This window comes from Dama dama, chromosome 15 (assembly GCF_033118175.1).
Source record: "Dama dama isolate Ldn47 chromosome 15, ASM3311817v1, whole genome shotgun sequence".
Classification (NCBI taxonomy): domain Eukaryota; kingdom Metazoa; phylum Chordata; class Mammalia; order Artiodactyla; family Cervidae; genus Dama; species Dama dama.
The window spans coordinates 13422944-13445179 of NC_083695.1; the positions used below are offsets into that span (position 1 = coordinate 13422944).

At 37.7% G+C, this 22236-nt stretch overlaps 1 protein-coding gene across 2 annotated transcripts in view; it reads right to left on the reverse strand.

Moving 5' to 3' along the window:
- Positions 1–1554: 1554 nt before the first annotated feature.
- TSNAX (translin associated factor X) overlaps positions 1555–22236 on the reverse strand; it is a 41032-nt gene continuing 20350 nt past the window's right edge. For both annotated transcript variants that reach the window (XM_061161491.1, XM_061161492.1), the window contains exons 5-6: positions 6956–7083; positions 1555–3214 (exon numbers count right to left, since the gene is read on the reverse strand). In XM_061161491.1, the coding sequence (XP_061017474.1) occupies positions 2837–3214; positions 6956–7083 (506 nt within the window). In that variant the 3' untranslated portion in view covers positions 1555–2836. The remainder of the gene's footprint in view (positions 3215–6955; positions 7084–22236) is intronic.

Sequence of the window (22236 nt, forward strand, 5' to 3'; positions counted from 1 at the left end):
AAGAGTTGGACATGACTGAGCATCCATGTGTGCATTTACCAGGATGAGAAATTTCCCTTCTATTCTGAGTTTGTTGGGTATTTATGTCATGAAAGGGTGTCAGATTTTGTTAAATGTTTTTCCTGTTTCTACTGATAGGCATCATGTTTTTTTCCTCTTCAAGCTATTAATATGGTTTATTGATTTTCACGTTGAACCAACCTTGCATTCCTGAGATGGAATTCCACAGTGTTGGTCATGGTACACAACCACGGTGCTGGGTCTAGCTTGGTTTATAGTGTTGTTCAAGTCCTCTATTTCCTTAATGATCTGTCTTGTCTGCCTATCCATTATAGGAAGCTGGGTATTAAATTATCCAACTATTACTGCTGAACTGTATATTTCTACCTTCAATTATCTCAGATTTTGCTTCATGTATTTTGGGACTCTGTTGTTTTCATATATATTTGTGACTGCTATATATTCCCAATGAATTGAGCCTTTTACCATTCCATGTTGTTCTTTGTCTCTAGCCAAAAAAAGTGTTGAAGTCTATTTGTTTAGCTCTCTTGGTTACTGTTTGCATGGAATGTCTTTTCCCATTCTTTTAATCTATTTGTGTGTCTCAATCTAAAGTGAGTCTTTTGTAGTTAGCAAAGAGTTTGGATTAAGTTTTTTAATCCATTTCACCAATCTCTCATTTAAATAACACCTTTCTTTGAGGCACCTTCAAAAAGCCCTAGGGTTCTGCAATCTTTATTATGGAAAAAAACACTGATTTAATATATGCAGCAATTACTTATGAAGGAAATAACCCAATTTTATTTTAGAATTTTTCAGGAACTTGCCATGTTACCTAGAACCAGCTTCTTTTTATAATAAAGATGAAAAACATTATCACAGGTGATGGTATCAGAGCAACCATTTTAAAACTGAGAGACATTAAGGATATATTTAGAGACCCTCTACCATCCAGGTCTAACACCTACTGTATTAGTATAACATGTAATGTAGAAATGCATCAACAGCCATGGCACCAATCCACCTGCAGCAGATAGTGCCGACTATGAACCCAAAGGCCATTTCCCCTTCCCCTGTGATGGTAACACCCTAATTCAGTTTCTTGTGTTCACTCTTCTCTCAGATAATGGACACTTTGATACATTAAGGTGATCTCATCTTCCTTTCCACTAACTGGTTTAAAGGGATAGGAAAGTTACCCAGTTTGGGTCAATGAGAGGTGAAAGGATGTCTTTCCTGAAACTCTCACTATCTCTGGACCCATTTTAAGAAATCATAAATCTCTATATTAAGCGAGTCTGTACCAAATTTCCTGTTAAGGCTAAAAATTCTTAACAGTTTGATGAAGTATTTCTCAACTGAAAAAAAATAAGCTAAACTATTATATTTTAATATTTTATTCAAAGAGTTCAGTTTTAAACATCAATAAGATATTCATCAACTTCAAGTGGCAAAAGAAACAAAAATATGTAATAAACTATTTCAGCTGTATCTTTGAATAGGGAAACCAAAAATACATACTACCACCAGAATAAACAACAATCAAACCTAGTCTATTAGGCATGTATATATTTTATTTTCCTTTAGGTGATAATTTTTGGAAAATTACACTTTCCAAGAATAAGCCCTTGCAAACAGAGCTGCTAATTTTTCCAAAAATAAAATCCAATATCTAGACTCTCAAAACTCACAAAACCAAAAGAAAAGGTCTAGTTGTCAGCCAATAGGGCCATGCTCAAGTCAGTTTCACACCACAGGGAATAATCTATAACTAATTTTAGTAGGCAAATTCCAATTCTAAATATTACTAGTGAGGCTACTTCTATTACTAGTGATACTACTTGTTATTCCCAACTGTGTTGACAATTGTCTTATTGCTGAATTGTATGTGATAAATCTTCTTTGGCAACCTTTTATGTATCAATTAACACAACTGGACAACTGTAAAGATTTGGGTTAACTTAATATTTCAAAGATTTCAAAACTTCATTATAATTATTTAGATGTAATTTCTTATAGATGTTAGAATAGGAAAGCCTCCAAACATGCCTAATGAAATAACAAGAAAGATTACTAAATAATCACTAGCTTTTCAGTTGTGTGTGCAATTATATAATTCAACTCAAACATTAGTGACAATATTACAATGTTAGTGCCAATTCTCTATCAGGCTTTCTGTGATAAAGGACAAAAATTAAATGTATAAACTAACATCGGGGTACCTGTCAATTTTTCTGGAAGGCTGTTTCATATGGATTCAAAATTACCTAAAATTAGCCAGAATACAGTATGAATTCTCACTACAATACCTCATAGAATTAAAGTACATTAATAATAATTTTAATTCTTATTCTATGGAATAAGCCTATTTTGGAGGCTTGGCACAATATTACCAAGAAATTTAAACAGGAAACTCAAGTCCAGATGTGTAACTAAGAAATCTCTCTATATATTAAAAAAATCACCAACTTAAACTATAAATGTCTTCCACTAAATATCACCACTCCAAAATTCACACAAAGTAAATTAAAACAGGTATGGCAGAAAGTGCACTCTGAAGCATGTTCACATTTAACAAAGATAAATGATGAAGTTTAGCCAGCAAAAATTCAAATAGGCATATATGCAAACATCTGTATGCAAATTTTCACAAGTAAGATATAAGAAATGATTCATTTTGGTAATTTTATGTACAGCCTGTATACAATTTAAAACAAGTACAACTGAAAACATTTCTAAAGCCACAATAAAGTCAAATGATATACTAAATAACAGTCTTACAAATTGGTCTCTCTTAGGAGTTCTTAAGAGAAAAACAACTGATTAAAACATTATCCTAAGAAATGCCCTCCTCTTGATCAATCATTTCTGTCTTAACTGAAAAGACATCTGCCAGCATATGTTTTGGAATTTCTGAACCTCTGACTTTCAAGGCATAACAAGCATTCTCTACTTTGGCCAGACTTTGTTTCAAAGTATACAGCTTCTTTGAAACCTCGTAAGGTCCAGTATTGCCAATGAATGAAAACCCATCATAAACCTGACGTAAAAACTGGCTCACTTCAAAGGGAGTGTCTATGTCCCCGTTCCCGACACTGTTAATACACATTCGCATCAACTCTCCAGTTAAATCAGCCACTCCCAGGAGGTAATCAACAGGCGTGATTTTCAGTCTCCAAGTACCGCACTGCTTATCCTGTGCATCAGAGGAAGGCTGGTAAAAAAAAAAAATAAACACACACACACACAAAGAAAATACACTGTGAAAAAGAGTGACTATGTATACAAATAAGGTACAAAATCAACAGCAAGTCAATCATACTAATCTTCTCTAAATAAAATGATCCATTTTGTTAAATGACCATTCGAGATGTTACGAGAAGAACTCATGCCGTCAGCAAGGAGTTGAATTTAAAACTTCAAGATAATTCTGAAATCTAATATTGTATAATTATAAAATCAATCATTTCCAACTTCACTTGACATATAAAATAAAGATATTCTTAAGGCCTAATGACTTCATCACATGACAATGACTTACATATTTAAATGGCAAATCATAAAGCCCTCCAGGTTTATGATCCAGTCATGATTTTCTCAGTCACTTAGTCCCTTTCTGGCCTCTCCTCTGTCCCCACTCAGCACTGACCATCATGATTTAACACTCTCTTGCTATATCCTCCTCAGTTTCTTCAGACTCCTATTTTTCTACTGCACCTGCCCAGCAAAAACACACCCTCAATCAGTATTAAAAACTATTCTTGTTAGTGCTTTATTCAAGTACTGAGTACCACTAGGCTAAAAAATAATAATGATGATCACAACTGTATAGAGTTTATACCACTACAGATTACTCACCAATCCTTTCACTTATTTCTTAGATGGTTCTCGCCTGTCTCTTTGAACACTATTTCAAACCTTCACTACTTTTCTCCTCAGCCCCTTACTCAATCCCAAACCTCTTCACTCTCAGTAAACAATCTTGCCTACTTTCACTGGCCTGGCTATTTGCCAGATCACGTGGCATAAGCTCTCTCAATTACCTTATCCCTAAAAACAAAAAAGAACAAAACAAAAAAACTTATTTATGTCCACACCCGTCTTTACCTTCTATCCTCCAGTCTCAGATGATGAGTTGTCCCTCCTCTTGTTTGAGGTTAACTCTTCCAAATGACCTTGACCCATCTCCTCCCACCTCTTCCAGGACCTTGCTTCATAAGGTGTATGCCCCTGGGCAAGTTATTTCATCTCTCTAAACCTCAGTTTCCTCATCTGTAAAATGGGATAACAGTACCTACCTCAGAGGTTTATTTTTAAGGATGAGATAACATTTACCAAGTTCTTGGCATAATGCCCAACACAAAGTAAATACTCAATAAATGTTAGCTGCTATCACCATTACCGTCACCACATCAATCTCCTCTCTCCACATCAACTTCTCTCTAATGGATTCTTTCTGAAAGAGGCGATGTCTGAACTGTTATTAAAAGTCTGATGAGACTTAGGTGGGCTGGAATTACACTGAAGGACATTTTAGGCACAGGGAACTGCAAGAGCATGCAGATGAGAACTGTGCTGTGTACTTGAGGAACTAGTGAGGTATTTCTTTGGAGTAAAATTTAAAGTAAGAAGTATTATGGGCTGAGTCTAGAAAGACAGAACAAGGGATAGAGCAAGGGGAGAAAGCCACATTAAGAAATCAGAACTTTACCTACAGGTAACAGAGACACTGAGAATTAAGTGAGCAAATGAGAGAGTCAACTTTAGGTTTTATAGATGATTCTGGTTGCTTTGTATCCAGGACATGAATCCTAACACTGTTGGACTTTTCAGAGACCATCTGTTCCAATCTTCTCAATATGGAGTATAAGAAATGAGGTCCCAGAAACACTGCAAGTAATATCACTAGTTAATGGTTAGAACTGGGTAAGTATCCAAAGTCAGCTCCCCAATTAGCCTGACCTGCTATATTTCATTTCTATTAACTGTTAAGAGAACTGGCATCTTTTTGGAAAGGACAGATTGTGGTGGGAGTGGTGGGGGGTGGAGAAGTGGCTGGCGTTTTTATAAGTCATTTATGAAAATGATTTTTGCTTAAGAAAACATGACTATCCTTTGTTCCCATCATTAGACAGAAGGAGCTCCCTGAATATAACCAAAAAGTTGATTCTGAAGAAAAAAGCATGTTAAAAAAATCAACAAACTGTCAAGGAAATAAATTCTGCTTTACTGATAATATGTATTAGAAACCAGGGAAAATAACATTACTTAAAATGCAATTTTTCACAATGGACTTGAAGTATTTAGGGGAAAAATATCAGAATAACTATAACTTAAACTAATTTAGCAAAAAAAAACATTTAGATGAAGCAAATAAGGCCAAATATTAACAATTATTGAATCCAGATAATGGGTACATGGGTGTTCATGTGTTACTATTTTCTCCACTTTTCTTGTGCATTTGAATTTTTCATAAGAAGTTTTAAAGAATTAAACGGTTTGACACTACTCTCAATATGCAAGTCAGAGCAAAATACCTTCCACTATTGGATTTCCAGAATTTTCAGCACCTAGAAGAATCTCTAGCTAGCACTAAAAGGAAATATTATTTATGAATGTGGTCTTAACATTTTGAGAAGACACATGTGTATGATTATGACACCCTAATCTTAGAATAATTTACTACATAAATCCTCAGAATAGGGCATTTACTCCCATTTCTCTTTACTTTCTTGCCCTGATACTTCCATTCTGAATTACAGAGAATCAAAAGGAAAGTATGGTAACTTGCCTAATATATTTAAGAAGCAGGGTCACATAGGCTCCCTTTACTTCTTTCTGTAATTCAATCTTTACTAAATGAACTAAAAATATGAAAGAATTTTACTTCTCAAGATGAATTTCCTCAATAAACTTCACATAATTTTTAAAACTGAGAAAATATATGGTTTCCTTGAAGTGAGCTACACCTGTCACATCAAATTATCTCCCTTTTCAGTATTAATATTTTATTAACATTCAAGAAAATATGATTTCCACACCTTCTTCCACTTTCTGCCTACCTATCCTGATTTTTTAAAATAATAATGAAAGAAAAACTGATGAAAAATAAAGAAAAGAAAAAAACTGTTTAATTGTACCTTTAAGTGTACTAATATCTTAGGAGAGTATCTAATACTCAAAATTTTACCTCATGGCCTGAATATTATACCTTGAAACTCAGGGGGAGAAAAACAGTATTTATTTAAAAGTTGAACTGCACTATTTCAGATACAAGCTTATGAACTCAGTGATTAAATTAACATCTCTCACTATATCATAACAACTTTATACTGGCTCTTATAATGACTACTAACTACTGAGCACCTATGTGGCATGTCTGTACGCTACCTGGTTTAAAACCTGTACATCAAATCCTGTAAAACATGCCTTTGAGGCAGATCCCTGGCACAGGGGTCCCTGTGGCACATAGTGAGACACACTGGGAGAGTGACAGACACTCCTGGCTTCGCATTCAGGACACCTGGTTTCCAAGCCAGCTGTCACACTTGCTTGACTAGAGCTTGACAGTTACTTAAACTCTGTAAAAGCCTTTCTGTGAAATGAGGGTAGTCATTCTTACCTCATAAGTTTAATAAAAGGATTAAATGAGATAGTGTTTCTAAAGAGTACATAGCAAATACACAGTAAAACCAAAAGTGGACTTACATAATAACCACTCCATAATGCTTTACATAAAAGGGTATTGTTCCCCCCAACCTACCCATAGTTGTTGAGCCACTAACTAATATATTTAGAAAGACCATTTCCCTAGGTGGGAATCTATGAAATCACACTTTAGAAAGAACATTTTCATCTCAATATTCTTTGCATTATAAGCCAACGAATCTCCTACAGTTATCACAATGCTGTGTAAATTATGTAATAAATGTGAAATATGATTTTAAATTCTTACAGTCTTATTTTCTTTCCCATTGTCTTCTGTTGAAAAAATCAACTGCTTATTAATTTCATCCATACTGATAAGTGATCGTGTTTTGATGAAGTGTTGAAAAGAGACAGCCTCCACGTATTCCTGCAGTCCTGAAAAACCAACAGGAAAATTACTAAGGAACAACCACTATATTAGTAAGAATGTCATAGTAAAGAACTTCAAACTAATCATCACCTAGCTCAACAAAAGCTTAACGGCTATCTAGTCCATCAGCCCTAGATTCAATTCTGAGAACACACCACCTGGGGAGAGCTGGCGGGGAGGAGCCAAGCAAGCACTGCACACAGCAACCGTTCCTGTAGCTGAACTTAAGGTGGCTCAGAAAGGAACGTGTTCCATATATATGGAATTTAGAAAGATGGTAATGATAACCCTATATGCAAAACAGAAAAAGAGACACAGATGTACAGAACAGACTTTTGGACTCTGTGGGAAAAGGTGAGGGTGGGATGTTTCAAGAGAACAGCATGTATACTATCTATAGTGAAACAGATCGCCAGCCCAGGCTGGATGCATGAGACAAGTGCTTGGGCCTGGTGCACTGGGATCCAGTGGAATCGGGTGGAGAGGGAGGTGGGAGGGGGGATCGGGATGGGGAATACATGTAACTCCATGGCTGATTCATGTCAATGTATGACAAAACCCACTACAATATTGTAAAATAATTAGCCTCCAACTAATAAAAAAAAAAAAAAAAAAAGAAAGGAATGTGTTCAAAGTCTTCTTTGTATTTCATGAGTCCATTAGTCTTAAAAATCTACTCTCCCCTACAGAGAAATGGCAAAGATTTTTCAGATAAGTACTTTTTAAAGAATTTAAGAAAGGGCTATTACCAAAATTCTGGTAGGCTTTAATAGAACTTACACAGATTAGTTTTTGCTCCCTTAAGCAGCAAAATAGACAATGATTCAATCACATGAGATAAAATTAAAGATAATTTGGCTCTTCCTTAAAATGTTCCTAGGTTAAAAAAACAAAACACTGTAAATAATGAAAGTTAAAGTGTCAAAATTCAAAATGCCATTTTCCTCATACTTCAAATTAAATCCTTTCTGCTTCAGTAGTTGAAGTTTTTTTTTTTAAAAGCTAATGAGTAATAATACCAGATGCACGAGATATAAATCCTACAGAATCCACTCTGAATTAAAGGCCGGTAAAGGTCAAAAATAGTGCTATACTTTTTCAAGTGTTTTAAAACAAGCAAATTCTATAGCCATACTTTTCAGCATTATTTTATTATGTCTTCATCTATAAGGTAATACTCACAGGGAAAAAAGTGTTTCTTAAAAATTATTATCATTACTGTCAGTTTAACAAACTTGGTCTTCTTTTTGAAGGCTTTATTGTCAAAAATAGGAAGAGGAAAATAAGTTCAGAAAGAAAAGTCAGAATCTGGTAGGGTCACCTGTATTTAAGTTCTCTTTCTAACACTTCTGACAGAGTACTGCACTCACATGACCTCCCAGTAGCTAACACTAAAAATCAGGCCCGGCAGCAAGTGTCAGATACTGCCGTATCATCACATCAAGTGCCACACAAGGGTCAAAGACAAAAAGGAAATAGGTGACCTGGTTCTTACAGCAATAAGAGGAAATAACTAAATGAAAATATCCTGACTCATTTTGAAGAGCAAATGATGCTGAAGTAAAGTCAGAAAATAGGTGCTTCCAGCTGACAGAGCAAGACATGATAAGGTACTTTGTTTAACAAACCATAACATGAAATGAAGCAATAAAGTTGAGTTTAACAGAGCAGATAACATCTTTCAACACTTACAATAAAAATACTTTCATAAAATTTCACTTTTATGAATAGGTTAATAAAATCCAGTTCCCTTTTCTAACAACAATCTATATTTCTCATTTCCTTCCAGAAATACTTCAGGAATACAAAAGCAAACAGCAAAACTTAAGAATCACTCATTATATCTCTAAATAGCTTTACCATGATTAGCTCTTACAAATGGGAGCTAAAGAAGATATGTGCACAAAGATTTATGTATAAAGATATCCATCATTACAATCATTATAAAAGCAAAAATGGAAAAAATTTACAAGATCAATAACAGAAGCGCCATTTGTCAACTTATTGTCTCACGGCTTTATCAATGCACAGAGCGGAGGCGGACCTCAAAACGGCTCTCCTTTGCCAGCGGGCACACATTAAGTGTGACTGCTAGAGGGCCCTGGAAGGACAACGCAGGAGGGGCGAGCTCCGGGTTCCGCTGTGCCCGGTCTGCGGCCGCCTTCCCAGCACGCATGCCAGCAGCTCGAGGTGGCCAGCAGCACCAAGCCTCTCTTTGGGGACAGGTTCTCCTTGTGACCCAGAGAGCGGTTCCCAGTGAGCCACCTCCATGGGCAAGGAGTCATGGTTCAGCACCTCCCCATGGAGAGCTTCCCGAAGATGCCATCAGCGCAACATCTCAGCCATCCAATGGCCGTGACTTCAGTGGGGTGGGTAAGTTGGGGGCAGGGGTGGACTTCTCCAGATGTGTTCCTTCCAAGGATGTGGATTCCTCCTCTGATTTCCTGTACTCTTTAGAGTTCATGTTTCCTCTTATAAAGAAGTCCCTTGTACAGTTAACTCTGTATATTAAACCTTCCCTATTCATTGGAAAAGACCCTGATGCTGGGAAAGAGTGAGGGCAGGAGAAGGGCGTGACAGGATGAGATGGCTGGATGGACAGCTCATCCACCTCAATGGATGTGCGTTTCAGCAAACTCTGGGAGATAGTGAAGCCCAGGGAAACCTGGAGTGCTGCAGTCCATGGGGGTCACAAAGAGCTGGACACAACTTAGCGAATGAACAACAAAGCAGTTTCTGTTTCCTGTTCGGACACTGATGACTACAATAGGGACTTAAGAAAAATAAACAGTGGTACTATATCTCCTTCACCCCTATTACCCCTATAGACAGGTGTTCCATCTTAAAAGGCCAGCCAAGGTGCCTGTCCTCAGAATCACTATGCAATCCTAGTAGGAACCTTAATACAGATTCTCCCTTCCTCATTTGAGGTTTTCCACTTGATGTTCTCTACTGGATGCTGTCAACATTTACACTCACTCAGATCTCTCCCATCCATAGGCCATATCTTGCCTCGCAACTATTGCCCAATATCTCTACTCCCCTCCACAGTTAAATTTCTTAAAGTAGCTTCTTAATAACCACATCTCACACTTCTCAGCCTACTTCATTCCAGCTTGAGCACATCTCTAGGCCAAAACAGCTCTAACTTAAAATTATGCCAGTTAATGAATCTTAATGGGACATTTTTTCAGTCTTAATTATGTAGCAGCATTCAGCATTTTGACCACTTTTTCCCTTGCTTTTAAACAAGCTTCCCGTTGTTTCCTTTTAGGCATCTTCTCCTAGATCCCCCTTTTTCTGCCTCTCTGGCTATGTCTTCTTAGTCTCTGCCAGCCCTAGGCTCTCAAATTACCTATACTTGGCTTCAATTAATGCTGCCATCTCTCAGCTTTACAGCTCTGGTTTAGAATCACATATATCCAAATGCATATTTAACAATCCCATCAGAGGGACCTCAAAAATCAACATAAGCAACAATGAATTCACAATAATCCTTCTAAACCTGGCCCTCTTTGTTTTGCCAATTCTAAGAGGGTCCTGGCCTTACCGCCATCTATTTTCCTCCTCTTTCTCACCCATTCTCACACCACAGACTTTTTAATGGTCTTTGAAACAGTCTTTTTATAGTCTTTTTTGCCTATCTAATAACTATAATTAACAGTTTAATAATTTAATAATAATGACCACATCACTGCCCTGCTTAAAGATGAAATAGCTTTCCATGGCTCTTAGAAAACACAGAAAAGTCATTAACATGGTTTATAAGCACCTGCTTAATTTCAACCCCCATTTACATCATCAGCCTCAACTCACGCTATGGTCACATAGTTATACATTTATACAGTGTATTACTATACTACTCCTGTAGTTATACATTTATATAGTGTATTACTATACTCATGTAGTTATACATTCATATAGTGTATTACTATACTCATGTAGTCATACATTTCAAAGATGGATATGTAAATCCATACAAATCTTTTAACAAAAGTACATTGTTTGAATACACTCTGAATTTTCCTACTTCTTCAGTATTTCTAGGCATAATCTTGCCCCCAAATTCCTAAAGTTGGCTTACATTTCAGGGCCATGTTGAACAAAAATAGTATTTTAAATGCTGGAATCAAATACAAGCAGCAAAGTTCTTGTCATGTAAGATTCTATCAGTTGAAGGTGGTGCACGCAAGCTTCCCTGGGGCCTTACGGTAAGGCTCAGTGATTTCATCAAGCAAGTATTCTCAGTTTAATGGGTATAAGCCAGTATAAGCCTGTAGGCGAAGGATGACTTTATCTACACACCTATAATCTCAAGCTGATTTGACAGACAGGGTACAAACTCCAGCCTGCAGTTCAAGGCAGAGGAAATCAGTCAGAAAGGAGGTTATCACTTATACTGAACCAGTCTCTTCCCTGCTCTCACAGCAACACTACTTGATGGTTCATCTGGTGCTCAGGCCAGACACCTCTTAAATGTGGGTGTGAAAGTACTTTCAAGATGTGATTAACATTTAAATCAAGACTCTGGGTAAAGCAGATAACCCTCCAAAATGGTGACGGGTGGGAATGGAGGGAACACCCATCCAACCAGCTGAAGACCTTAAGAAGGAAGCATGAGGATTCCCAACTAAGTAATTCTGCCCAAAACTATGACAGAGAAATGCTGCCTAAGTTTCCAGCTTGCAGATTTCAGATTCAAGACTGCAGCACCAACTCTTTTTTTTTTTTTCTTTTTTTTTGTTCCTTTATTTATTTATTTATTTTTCAGTGGGTTTTGTCATACATTGATATGAATCAGCCATAGATTTACACGTATTCCCCATCCCGATCAACTCTTTAAAGAAATTCCAGCCTGCTGGCCTGCTCTACAAATTTCATACTTGCTAGCCCCCAAACCATGGGAGTCAAGCCCTTAAAATAAATTACTATCTGCCTGCCCCATCCCCCTGCCTCAGGAGTCCTGTTGATTCTGCTCCCCTGGAGAACTCTGGGACTGGCGTGCCTGGTGGATAGAACGCTCACATCACGAAGTGTGCACAGAACTTACGCGCGTATTTCGGTCTTCTCTTCCTGACTCTGTGCTGTATCTTTTCAGTTCCTCACCCACACTGTGCCCTCTCTGACTTCAGGGGATTCTGTATGCTACTCCCTCAGCCTTCATTCATGCTCTCCTCTCTTTTTCAACCCGATGAATTACTAATCCTTTCACGTTCCATCAAACAGCACCTCTGAAGAAACTGCCTGACACCACCACATTCTAAGTCAAGGCCTCATTATATGCTGTCCCAGTGGCACATGCCCTTCCTTTGTGGCACTCATCAAAGCTCTAACATTTAAATAACATAACAACCTTTAACAAATGTCCACTTCCACCCCTTGCTAGAAGGGCAATAGCATGACTACCTTGTTCACTGCTTACCCTCTGTGCCTGATATAACGGGTACAAAAATAGTTAAATGAGGTAGATACATTTTTGAAAGCCTATTCCATAACTTAAAATTTTAAATGTTTTAGAGGGACAGTTAATAAAGAGGAAAATGTGCATTTCAGAAAAAAGCACAATACAATAAACAAATAAATAAATATTAAAACACAATATATACACTATGATTACAAAGACAGAAGGAAACAGGAAAAACTTGTGACTTAACATCACAAGAACTCTTACCACCTTGGCTCTCTAAGCAAGGTGGTTTAAATCATCCTAGATGAAATACTGTTACACTGAGACAGTCTGCTTACAGAGATCACTGGGGGAAAATTATGTCCAGGAATTTGATTCTGTTCGAGCAAAGATCAAAATGCCAGGACCTATCTCCCACAACGCTTAAGAAAGGCATCCGAGAGTCAGTGTCCTCTCAGCAGAGCTCAGCTGCAGGGGAGAGGCGGCGCTCAGCTCAGAGTGACAGCCACAGGGGAGACGACAGCCTGCACTTAGAACTAAGAGAAGTAATTTCACGTCTCCAAGCTCAGCAGTGGGAGAGGAAGAAGAATTTTTAAAAAGAAAAAGGGGGGAAACAAGCAGTGAAAAAGCAAATTAATATTTTTAATACCATTCCTGATACTGAATGAACTTTAAAAAAGATGCTAACTACAGGAGAACATATTGGTAGCACATCACTTCTTTATGAACAGGAAAAGATATCTGGCTGAATTAATTTGTTGTAGAATTGTTTTATCCACATGAGCCAATTCAAATCATGGAAAATTATTTTAATGAATGTATTTTTAAAAATGATTTGTAGTTAATAAAATCAACTAAGTACAACCAACTTCCAGGACTATGTCTCAACTATAAAACAAAAGTACTAGATACCATGATCTCTGTGGTACTTCTCAAATTTAGACTGGTATGAACTATTCTTCCTATTGAAATATCAAAAAAAAATTCATCTTTGTGAAACCAAATTATGTGGCAACTGAATAGGTATGCAATTTGCTTCTGGAACAAAGCACTTCCCTGAATGATGTTGCTAAAATTTTGCTATTTTATGAATAAATGCACATAAAAAATATAATTCACCAAACAAGACCATAAAATTAAACATTTCAACCATTTTTCAGTGTACAGGTGTGCTGCATTAAGTGCACTGACTTTGCTCTGCAACCAATTCCCACCATCGGGAATTCCCTGGAGGTCCAGTGGTTAGGGTTCCATGTTTTCACTGCTGAGGGCTCAGGTTCGACCTCTGGTCAGTGAATTAAGATCCCACAAAGTCACATGGTTTGGCCCCCAAAAAACACACACACACAAACCTGAATCTCTATGCCCATTAAATGACTTCTCACTCCCTCTCTTTCAGCCTCTAACAACCAGTATTCTACTTTGTCTCTATGAATTCAGCTCCTCTGGGTACCTCATATAAATGGAATCATATGGTAATTGTCGGACTTCCCTGGTGGCTCAGTAGTAAAGAATCTGCCTGCCAATGCAGGAGACATAGATTTGATCCCTGGGTCAGGAAGATCCCCTGGAGAAGGAAATGGCTACCCACACTAGTATTCTTGCCTGGGAAATCCCATGGACAGGGGAACCTGGCAGGCTACAGTTTATGCAGTCGCGAGAGAGCTGGACGTGACTTAGCAACTAAACAAGAAATGGTATTTGTCCCTTTGTGACTGGCTTATTTCACTGAGCATTTACCCCTGTTGTAGCATGTGTCAGAATGCCCTTCCTTTTCAATTTATAAAGCCAAACAATTCTCCATTGAATGAATATACAGAATTTTATCTATTCGTCCATCGATGGACACCTAGGCTGCTTCCACCTTTCAGGTATGGTGACTAACACTGCTATGATGATGAGTGTACAGATATCTGCTCGATTCCCATTTCCAATTCTTTTGGGTATATACACAGAAGTCTCCAACAAAAATTTTTTAAAATATACAAAAAAAATATTGGTAGTACCTAACTCAAGTGTCAATGTAAGATAATGTACCTGGTACTTTACACATCCACCTTTTCAAAGCTCACTGTAACTTTACACGGCTGTATTACTATCCTTACTTTATGGATGAACAAATTGTGGCTAGAAAGTCACTCAGACCACTTAAGGAGTAAATTTAAGCCCTTCCCACCTTACCTTATTCAACTCCATATAAAACATACTCACTTTTTTCTCACTTTTTCCCCACTAAACCCCTAGGTCAGTTTTTCTCCGTGCTTCGTTTACCTATTCTCTCATCTCTGATACTATGTTCTTTCACGATTCTGTGATAGTCTGTGCCTATGTGCTCTCTCTCAAATCTTTTTCTACCTGTAAAAAGAGTTTAAATGTTCTGATACACTCTAATCAAGGTAGCACTCATTTTTTCAAACCTACTACATAAAACTTATACTTCAATTAAATGCTTCAGTAGGCTTTGCATGATCACCTATTTTGCACCCTAGAACTATGAAGGCAAGAATCATCCCTTTGATACAACTCTGCTCCTTCCTCCATTCCCCAAGGTAGTATTTCATATACAAAACAGACTCAAATGCTTAGTAAACCGCTTCTCATGCAATTTATAATGACTGTTCCTCCTCAACAGCTTTATGAAACTCAAATGCTTTGACAAAAATATTGGTATTTGGTATTCAAATGTTTAGAACTATCTAATTGTCCTTTATCTATAGTACTTTGGATTTAAGTCCACTAAGAAAGACATATTCTTACAAACTTAAAGAGTTTAAACCGATGAAGTTCAGAATTAGAGGGCTTATCTGATTTATTTTCATATGGAAAAAAAAGGATATGGAACAAGAGCCCTCAAAATTCATCTGTGGTATTAAGCTCTATTAAGGTGGGTGGCTGTCAAATATTACATTTTCAAGTTTATCTAAAGTTATTATTTAAGTTGTCCTTGTGATGTGTTTGATTAAGTCACCTCAGAGATAAGGGGACCAACTTCTACTCCATAGAAATTAGGTTTCAATATATACCATAGAGAAAGTTCAAGGACATCTGGCCCCAAACACTGAAAGCATTTTTGGTCACATCTAGGTAAAAGGATGTTTAAACAAGTTATGTTTCAACTTGATGAAAAGGACATCCGCTATTTCCAGTGAATAATCCCCAAGGTGAAAATTTTCAATCTACTGCCATATTCTATCAAACAATGCCTTCCCCTTCTGCTTCTGCCTTGGATGAAATCCAATTAGAATTATTTACAAAATCAGCTGCCAGTAAGAGAGAAGTCTGTAGGTTGCTTTTATGTAATTGTTATTTTCCATCTTTTTCTCCTATGAGAACATGTACAAGGAAACCCAATGAAAGGCTTCTAATTTTTATTTATTCTCATAATATTTAAGCAATATGCATCCCACCCAAATCTCCATCAAAAATCATAGAGCAGCTTCATCACAACTCAAACTACAAATCTTAACTTTCTTTCCAAGCTTCTAGTGTTATAGAACATTGTCTGACATTTTCCCAGCAATTCCTCTTAGGTATGTACCCAAGAGAACTGCAAGCACGTGTTCACATACAGACTTGTATATTCATAACAGTATCATTAACAACAGTCATAAGTAGAAACAACCCAAATGTCCAGAAACTGATGAATGGATAAACAAAATGTAGTATATATGCACAATGAAATACTCTTCAGCCATAAAAAGAACGTGCTGATAGAGGCTATGACATAGATTAACCTTGAAACATTATGCTAAGTGAAGAATTCAGACACAGAAGGCCACACACTGTATGATCCTGTTTCTATGAGATGTCTGGAACAGGCAAACCCATGTAGACAGAAGGCAGATTAGTGCTTGCCGTGGGGTGAGGGAAGGGAGATGGGGAATGACTGCCAACGGGTAAGGGGTGTCCTTTAGGGGTGATGAAGATATTCTGGTGTGAGCGAGTGGTGACAGACATACAACCTCGTGGTTATGCGAAAGATCACTGAACTGTACAATTTAAAGGTTGATTTCAGATACATAAATTCTATCTCAACCTTTAAAACAGCATTTATAGCTATTTTAAAGAATACAACCTGAACTTTTTCAAAAGGTACCTTTACTAGATCACTGAAACGTTAAAGTAAAATCAGATCTAGGTTTGATTCACAGGCCACTCTGCTAGAAAATGTATTCTCAAACATGTAACTTGTACACAGATAATAAATATGTACTACCAACAGTAAAACAAATTCAAATCCACTAATTGGGATTTTGTCTATCTGAGCAAGACTTTTACTTTAGCACTGAAGAGTGTATGTTGGGCAAATCGGTATTACTGAGTTTTTACCTAAAATGAAAATAAATTTTAGGATTTAGCATACTATTACAGATTAATTCTGCTAAATTCCACAGAAGAAAGAACTTTTGTTAACAGTTATGTCCCAAAGTAAGAAATGCTTTCCACGAACATATACCATTTAATTTTCAAAGCAATCCATGCAGCAGCTGTTACAGTTCCCCAACACAGAAGCCCAGGTCTGTTTTGCAGCAAAGTTTCTTTCTCTGCTTCACCTCACTGAGTAAATTTTATCTGTTAAGAGCAAACCTGAATGAGGAGAAAAGTTAATAGCAATCTGGAGAGGTTCTGAATCCCCCAGAGCTGACTCTGGGATCCTGGGAGAGGATCACACTCTTTTCCTGTTACAATCGCTATAATACTCCCTGAAACAATTCTTCTCAGCACTTTCAACTCACTTGTCCCTTGGAGTGACAGTCAAATATTTTAACAGGAATACAAATTATTACCAATCAATATAAACCTAGAATTTTAAATATATTCTTTTATTCCCTTACAACATTAAAATACATGTATTATAAAACCTGCTTCCCAAGTGATTTAAGATACAGCATAAACAATCCATCAAACCATCCTGGTAATTCTTCAGTCATTTCTTGATTTTCAGATGTTGTTGGTGTGATCTTTCATTTGATTTGTCTTTCAGCTAAATGATGCCCATGTCTGAGCCATGACTGATATTGGGAATATCATCCAACTTTTCCCATCCACTAAAATGATGGTCACTAGGAGACGGGGGGTCCTGCCCATTTGGGAATTTACAGGCCTGCCTCCATGTCAGCTTCCATCTCTCCCTACCGGTCATCAGATCTCTGTTTCGTTCTCATCATTTACTCTCTTCTAACCACTGGAGGAAAGAGAGGAGAGGAGAAAAGAAAGGAAGCACATGGTGTCACTTGGGTGTGTGTGTGTGTCCTCTGGGTGTTTGGTGGGACCCAGGGCAGAGTCCCCTCCGCAGACCCCTTCCTGTGTGTGGAAACAGCTGCTCCCCTCTCCTCCCGGAGTGAGTCTCACACAAACCAAAGTTCCCTGAACTGACCTGACAACCTGTTACTGCAGCAGATCGGCTTCTGTTACTGGGATGCTAGTCCATCAAATATTCCATTCTATTTCCTTCAGTTAAGACTCCACAGGTATGCAGTCTTTGGCTTTCTTCTCACTCTACATTCACTTTGGACAATTTTATCCTTGTCTATAAATTCAACTATAGCTTATAACTGATGCCTCCATGGCTGAAACTGTACCCCGCGTCTCTAAACCCATTAGGAAACTGCTCGGGTGCCATATTAACTACATCCAAAACCCAGTCTGTCTTCCATCTCTTAAAAAGAACATCCGTGCTTAACCAGCTGGCCAAACCAGAAACCTACAGGTTTTCCTAGTTTATTCCCTTTTCTTTGCACTTTTTAAAAAGGCCATATTCTAAGAACATGCCCTTTTCTCTCCCCACCGTTAAGCCAAAATGGAGATGTCCTAACTCCACATCAGGAATGACTGCCAGAGCCTCCTGATTCACCTCCCTGCCCCCAGCCTTCCTCCCAAATAAATGATAAAATCATAAAGGAAAGCAGACTTGAAATGAGGATGTCTGAGGTCCAAAAGTCAAACCGGTCTCTTATAGGTGTATAAACTAAGGGAAGTCTATTAAGTTGCTGCACTTCAACGCCCTCATTTGTAAAATACAAACATCTACCTACATTGTAGGTTTTATATAAAATAATATTTCAGTGTCTGGTACAAGAGCCCTCTGTAACTACTGAATTAAACTGAAGTAGGAATTATTAAAATAAGAATGCTGGGCATTAACTTTTGTTAGAACAGTATTTTGTTGTTGCTGTTACTGTTCAGTCACTAAGTCGTGTCTGACTGTGGCCTCATGAACTGCAGCCTGCAAGGCTCCTCTGTCCCCACTATCCCCCAGAGCCTGCTCAAACTCATGCCCACTGAGTCGATGATGCGATCTGACTATTCATCCTCCACTGTCCCCACCCCTCTGCCTGCAATCTTTCTCAGATCAGGGTCTTTTCCAATGAGTCAGTTCTTCACATCAGGTGGCCAAAGTACTGGAGCTTCAGCTTCAGCAATGAGTGTTTGGGGTTGATTTCCTTTAGAACTGACTGGTTTGATCTTCTTGCTGACAATGGGACTCTCAAGAGTCTTCTCCAGTACCACAATTCAAAAGCATCAATTCTTTGGTGCTCAGCCTTCTTCATGGTCCAGCTCTTACATTCAAACATGACTAGTGGAAAAACCATTCCTTTGACTATATGAACGTCCATCAGCAAAGTGATGTCTCTATTTTTTAATACGCTGTCTAGGTTTGTCATAGCTATCCTTCCAAGGAGCAAGTGTCTTTTAATTTCATGGCTGTAGTCACCATCTGCAGTGATTCTGGAGCTCAAGAAAATAAAGTCTGTCACTATTCCTACTTTTCCCCTATCTATTTGCCATTACGTGATGGGACTGGATACCATGATCTTAGTCTCTTGAATGTTGTTTTAAGCCAGCTTTTTCACTCTCTTCTCTCACCTTCATCAAGGGGCTCTTTAGTTCCTCTTCACTCTCTGCCACCTTCTGTCATTAGGGTAATATCATTTGCATATCTGAGGTTGTTGATATTTCTGCTGGCAATCTTGATTCCAGCTTGTGATTCACCCAGACTGGCATTTCACATGACGCACTCTGAATAGAAATTAAATAAGCAGGGAGACAATATCCAGCCTTAATGCACTTCTTTCCCAATTTGGAACCAGTCAGTTGTTCCATGTTCAATTCTCACTGATGCTTCTTGACCCACATACAGGTTGCTCAGTGGACAGGTAAGGTGGTCTGGTACTCATCATTTCTTAAAAGAATTCTCCACAGTTTGTTGTCATCCACACAGTCAAAGGCTTTAGTCAATGAAGTAGATGTTTTTCTGGAACTCCCTTTTTTTCTCCATGATTCAACACATGTTGGCAATCTGATCTCTGGTTCCTCTGCCTCTCCAAAAACTCAGCTTGTACATTTGGAAGTTCTTGGTTTATGAACTGTTGAAGTCTAGCTTGAAGGATTTTGAGCATAACTTTACTAGCATGTGAAATGAGTGTAACTGTACAGTAGTTTTAACATTCCTTGGCATTGCCCTTCTTTGGGACCAGAATGAAAACTGACCTTTTCCATTCTGTGGCCACTGCTGGGTTTTCCAAATTTGCTGATATCTTGAGCACAGCACTTTAACATCATCATCTTTTAGGATTTAAATAGCACAGCTGGAATTCCATCACCTCCACTAGGTTTGCTCATAGTAATTAATGCTTCCTAGGGCCCACTTGCCTTCACACACTCCGTGATGTCCAGCTCTAGATGAGTGACCACACATTAGGGTCATTAAGACTTCTTTTGTATAGTTCTTCTGTGTATTCTTGCCATCTCTTCTTAATCTCTTATGCTTCTGTTAGATCCTTACTGTTTCTGTCCTTTATTATGCCCATCCTTGCATGAAATATTCCCTTGTTATCTCCAATTTTTTTAAAGAGATCTCTAGTCTTTTCCATCCTATTGTTTTTTTTTCTGTTTCTATGCATTGTTCATTTAAGAAGGCCGGAACTCTGCATTCTATTGGGTGTATTTTTTCCTTTTTCCCTTGCCTTTTGCTTCTCTTCTTTCCTCAGTTACGTGTAAAGACTCCTCAGACAACCACTTTGCTTTCTCGCATTTCTTTTGCTTTTGGTCACTGCCTACTGTACAATGTTATGAACCTCCGTCTACAGTTCTTTAGGCACTCTTTGTCTACCAGATCTAATCCCGTGAATCTGTTTTGTCACCTCCACTGTATAATCATGAGGGAGCTGATTTAAGTCATTCCTGAATGGTCCTGTGGTTTTTCCTACTTTCTTCAATTTAAGCCCGAGTTTTGCAATAAGGAGCTCATGATCTGAGCCACAGTCAGCTCCAGGTCTTGCTTTTGCTGACTATATTGACTATATAAGACAATATTTAAAACTTCCTTAAACAAAGCAATCGTTTTCGGGGTTTTTTTGTCTTTTTTCCAATGTATTAGCTCATAGTTTAGAGGCCATTATTCTTTCAAAATGTTACCCTAGCTCAATGTACACTATCATATCAAGAAGTAATAATAAATTACTTTAAGGGACACTATTGTTGGAATAAGGATCTCTCTGACTTGGTGTGTGTATGTTCAAACTGAGTAGGAAGTTGTCTCATCCATGCTTCCTACTTAGCATTCCCACCCCAAGTCTTACCAACTGACAGATGTCAAGAGTAACTTGATGAAACAGGATTTCAGAAAAGCAGTAAGAATATTCACAGATGAAAAGAGAAACTGGGTGAAAAGACCTGCCTACACTTGGACCTCCCTACACACTAAGTAGTGTGTATCCAACATTTACCTTAAAAGAATGGTCACAATCTCTGTGACCCAGAAAATGCCTATGAGAGATTTTCTCATGGTCACAGGAGTCACTACAAAAGTTTGCAGTATGATATAAACAAGTAATTGCAATCAAAGCAGTCACAAGAAATGTACCCTGAATCATCTTACATTTACATGCAAATTTAAACTATATATTTTAATCTATGCAATTAAAATATTTTATTAAATAAATTTAATTAAATTTATTAATATTTTATTAAAATATTTTATTTTATCTATGTAAAACAAAAGGAAGTGAGAGTCTTTAATCAGATACAGGATCTAAGATCATCAAATAAAAGCCACTGGCTTTGCAGAAAGCAATTACAGTGTAAAGTACCAACTACTAACTAGCAAAATGAGTTGGTATAACAAGTTTATCAGGGTAGATAAACAAGTCAGATTCCAATTCCAATGCCATCTCTAAGCTCATTTACAAATTAAGGTGGTGGCACAGGATGTCCTCCAACATCTCTTTCAGTTTTAAAATTATTTTTGCATTAGGCAAATGAATGCTTCCAAACAAAATTAAAATACATGCAGAAAAAAACATAAATCTATCAACAGGCATATGCCTGGATTTCCCAGAAAGCGAAATGGACATCAAATTATTGACCTGAGCAGAGAAAAATTAACTATCCATCAAAAATATTTCATTGTCTTTGGCACAGAGAGCATCTTTCCCATTCTTCCTTGAAGTTAGGTGTGGACATGTAACTGGCCAATAAAACGTAGGCAGTAGTGATGGATGCCATCTCAACAGCACCCATAAAACCCTCAGGCGTGACTCTGTACTCATCCCGTCCATAGCCTGCCAGCTGTGTGTTGGTGTCCTAGCTCATCCTGGAACCACACACTGGTAATATCAGAGCCCCAAGGGCCTGGGTCTATCAATGACTAAGCAGGCAGAGCACATGCAAACCACCATCGCAAAGCCTGGACCTCAAATGAGAAAGAAATGGTTCCTATTTTGTTACGCCACCAAAATATCATAAGTTT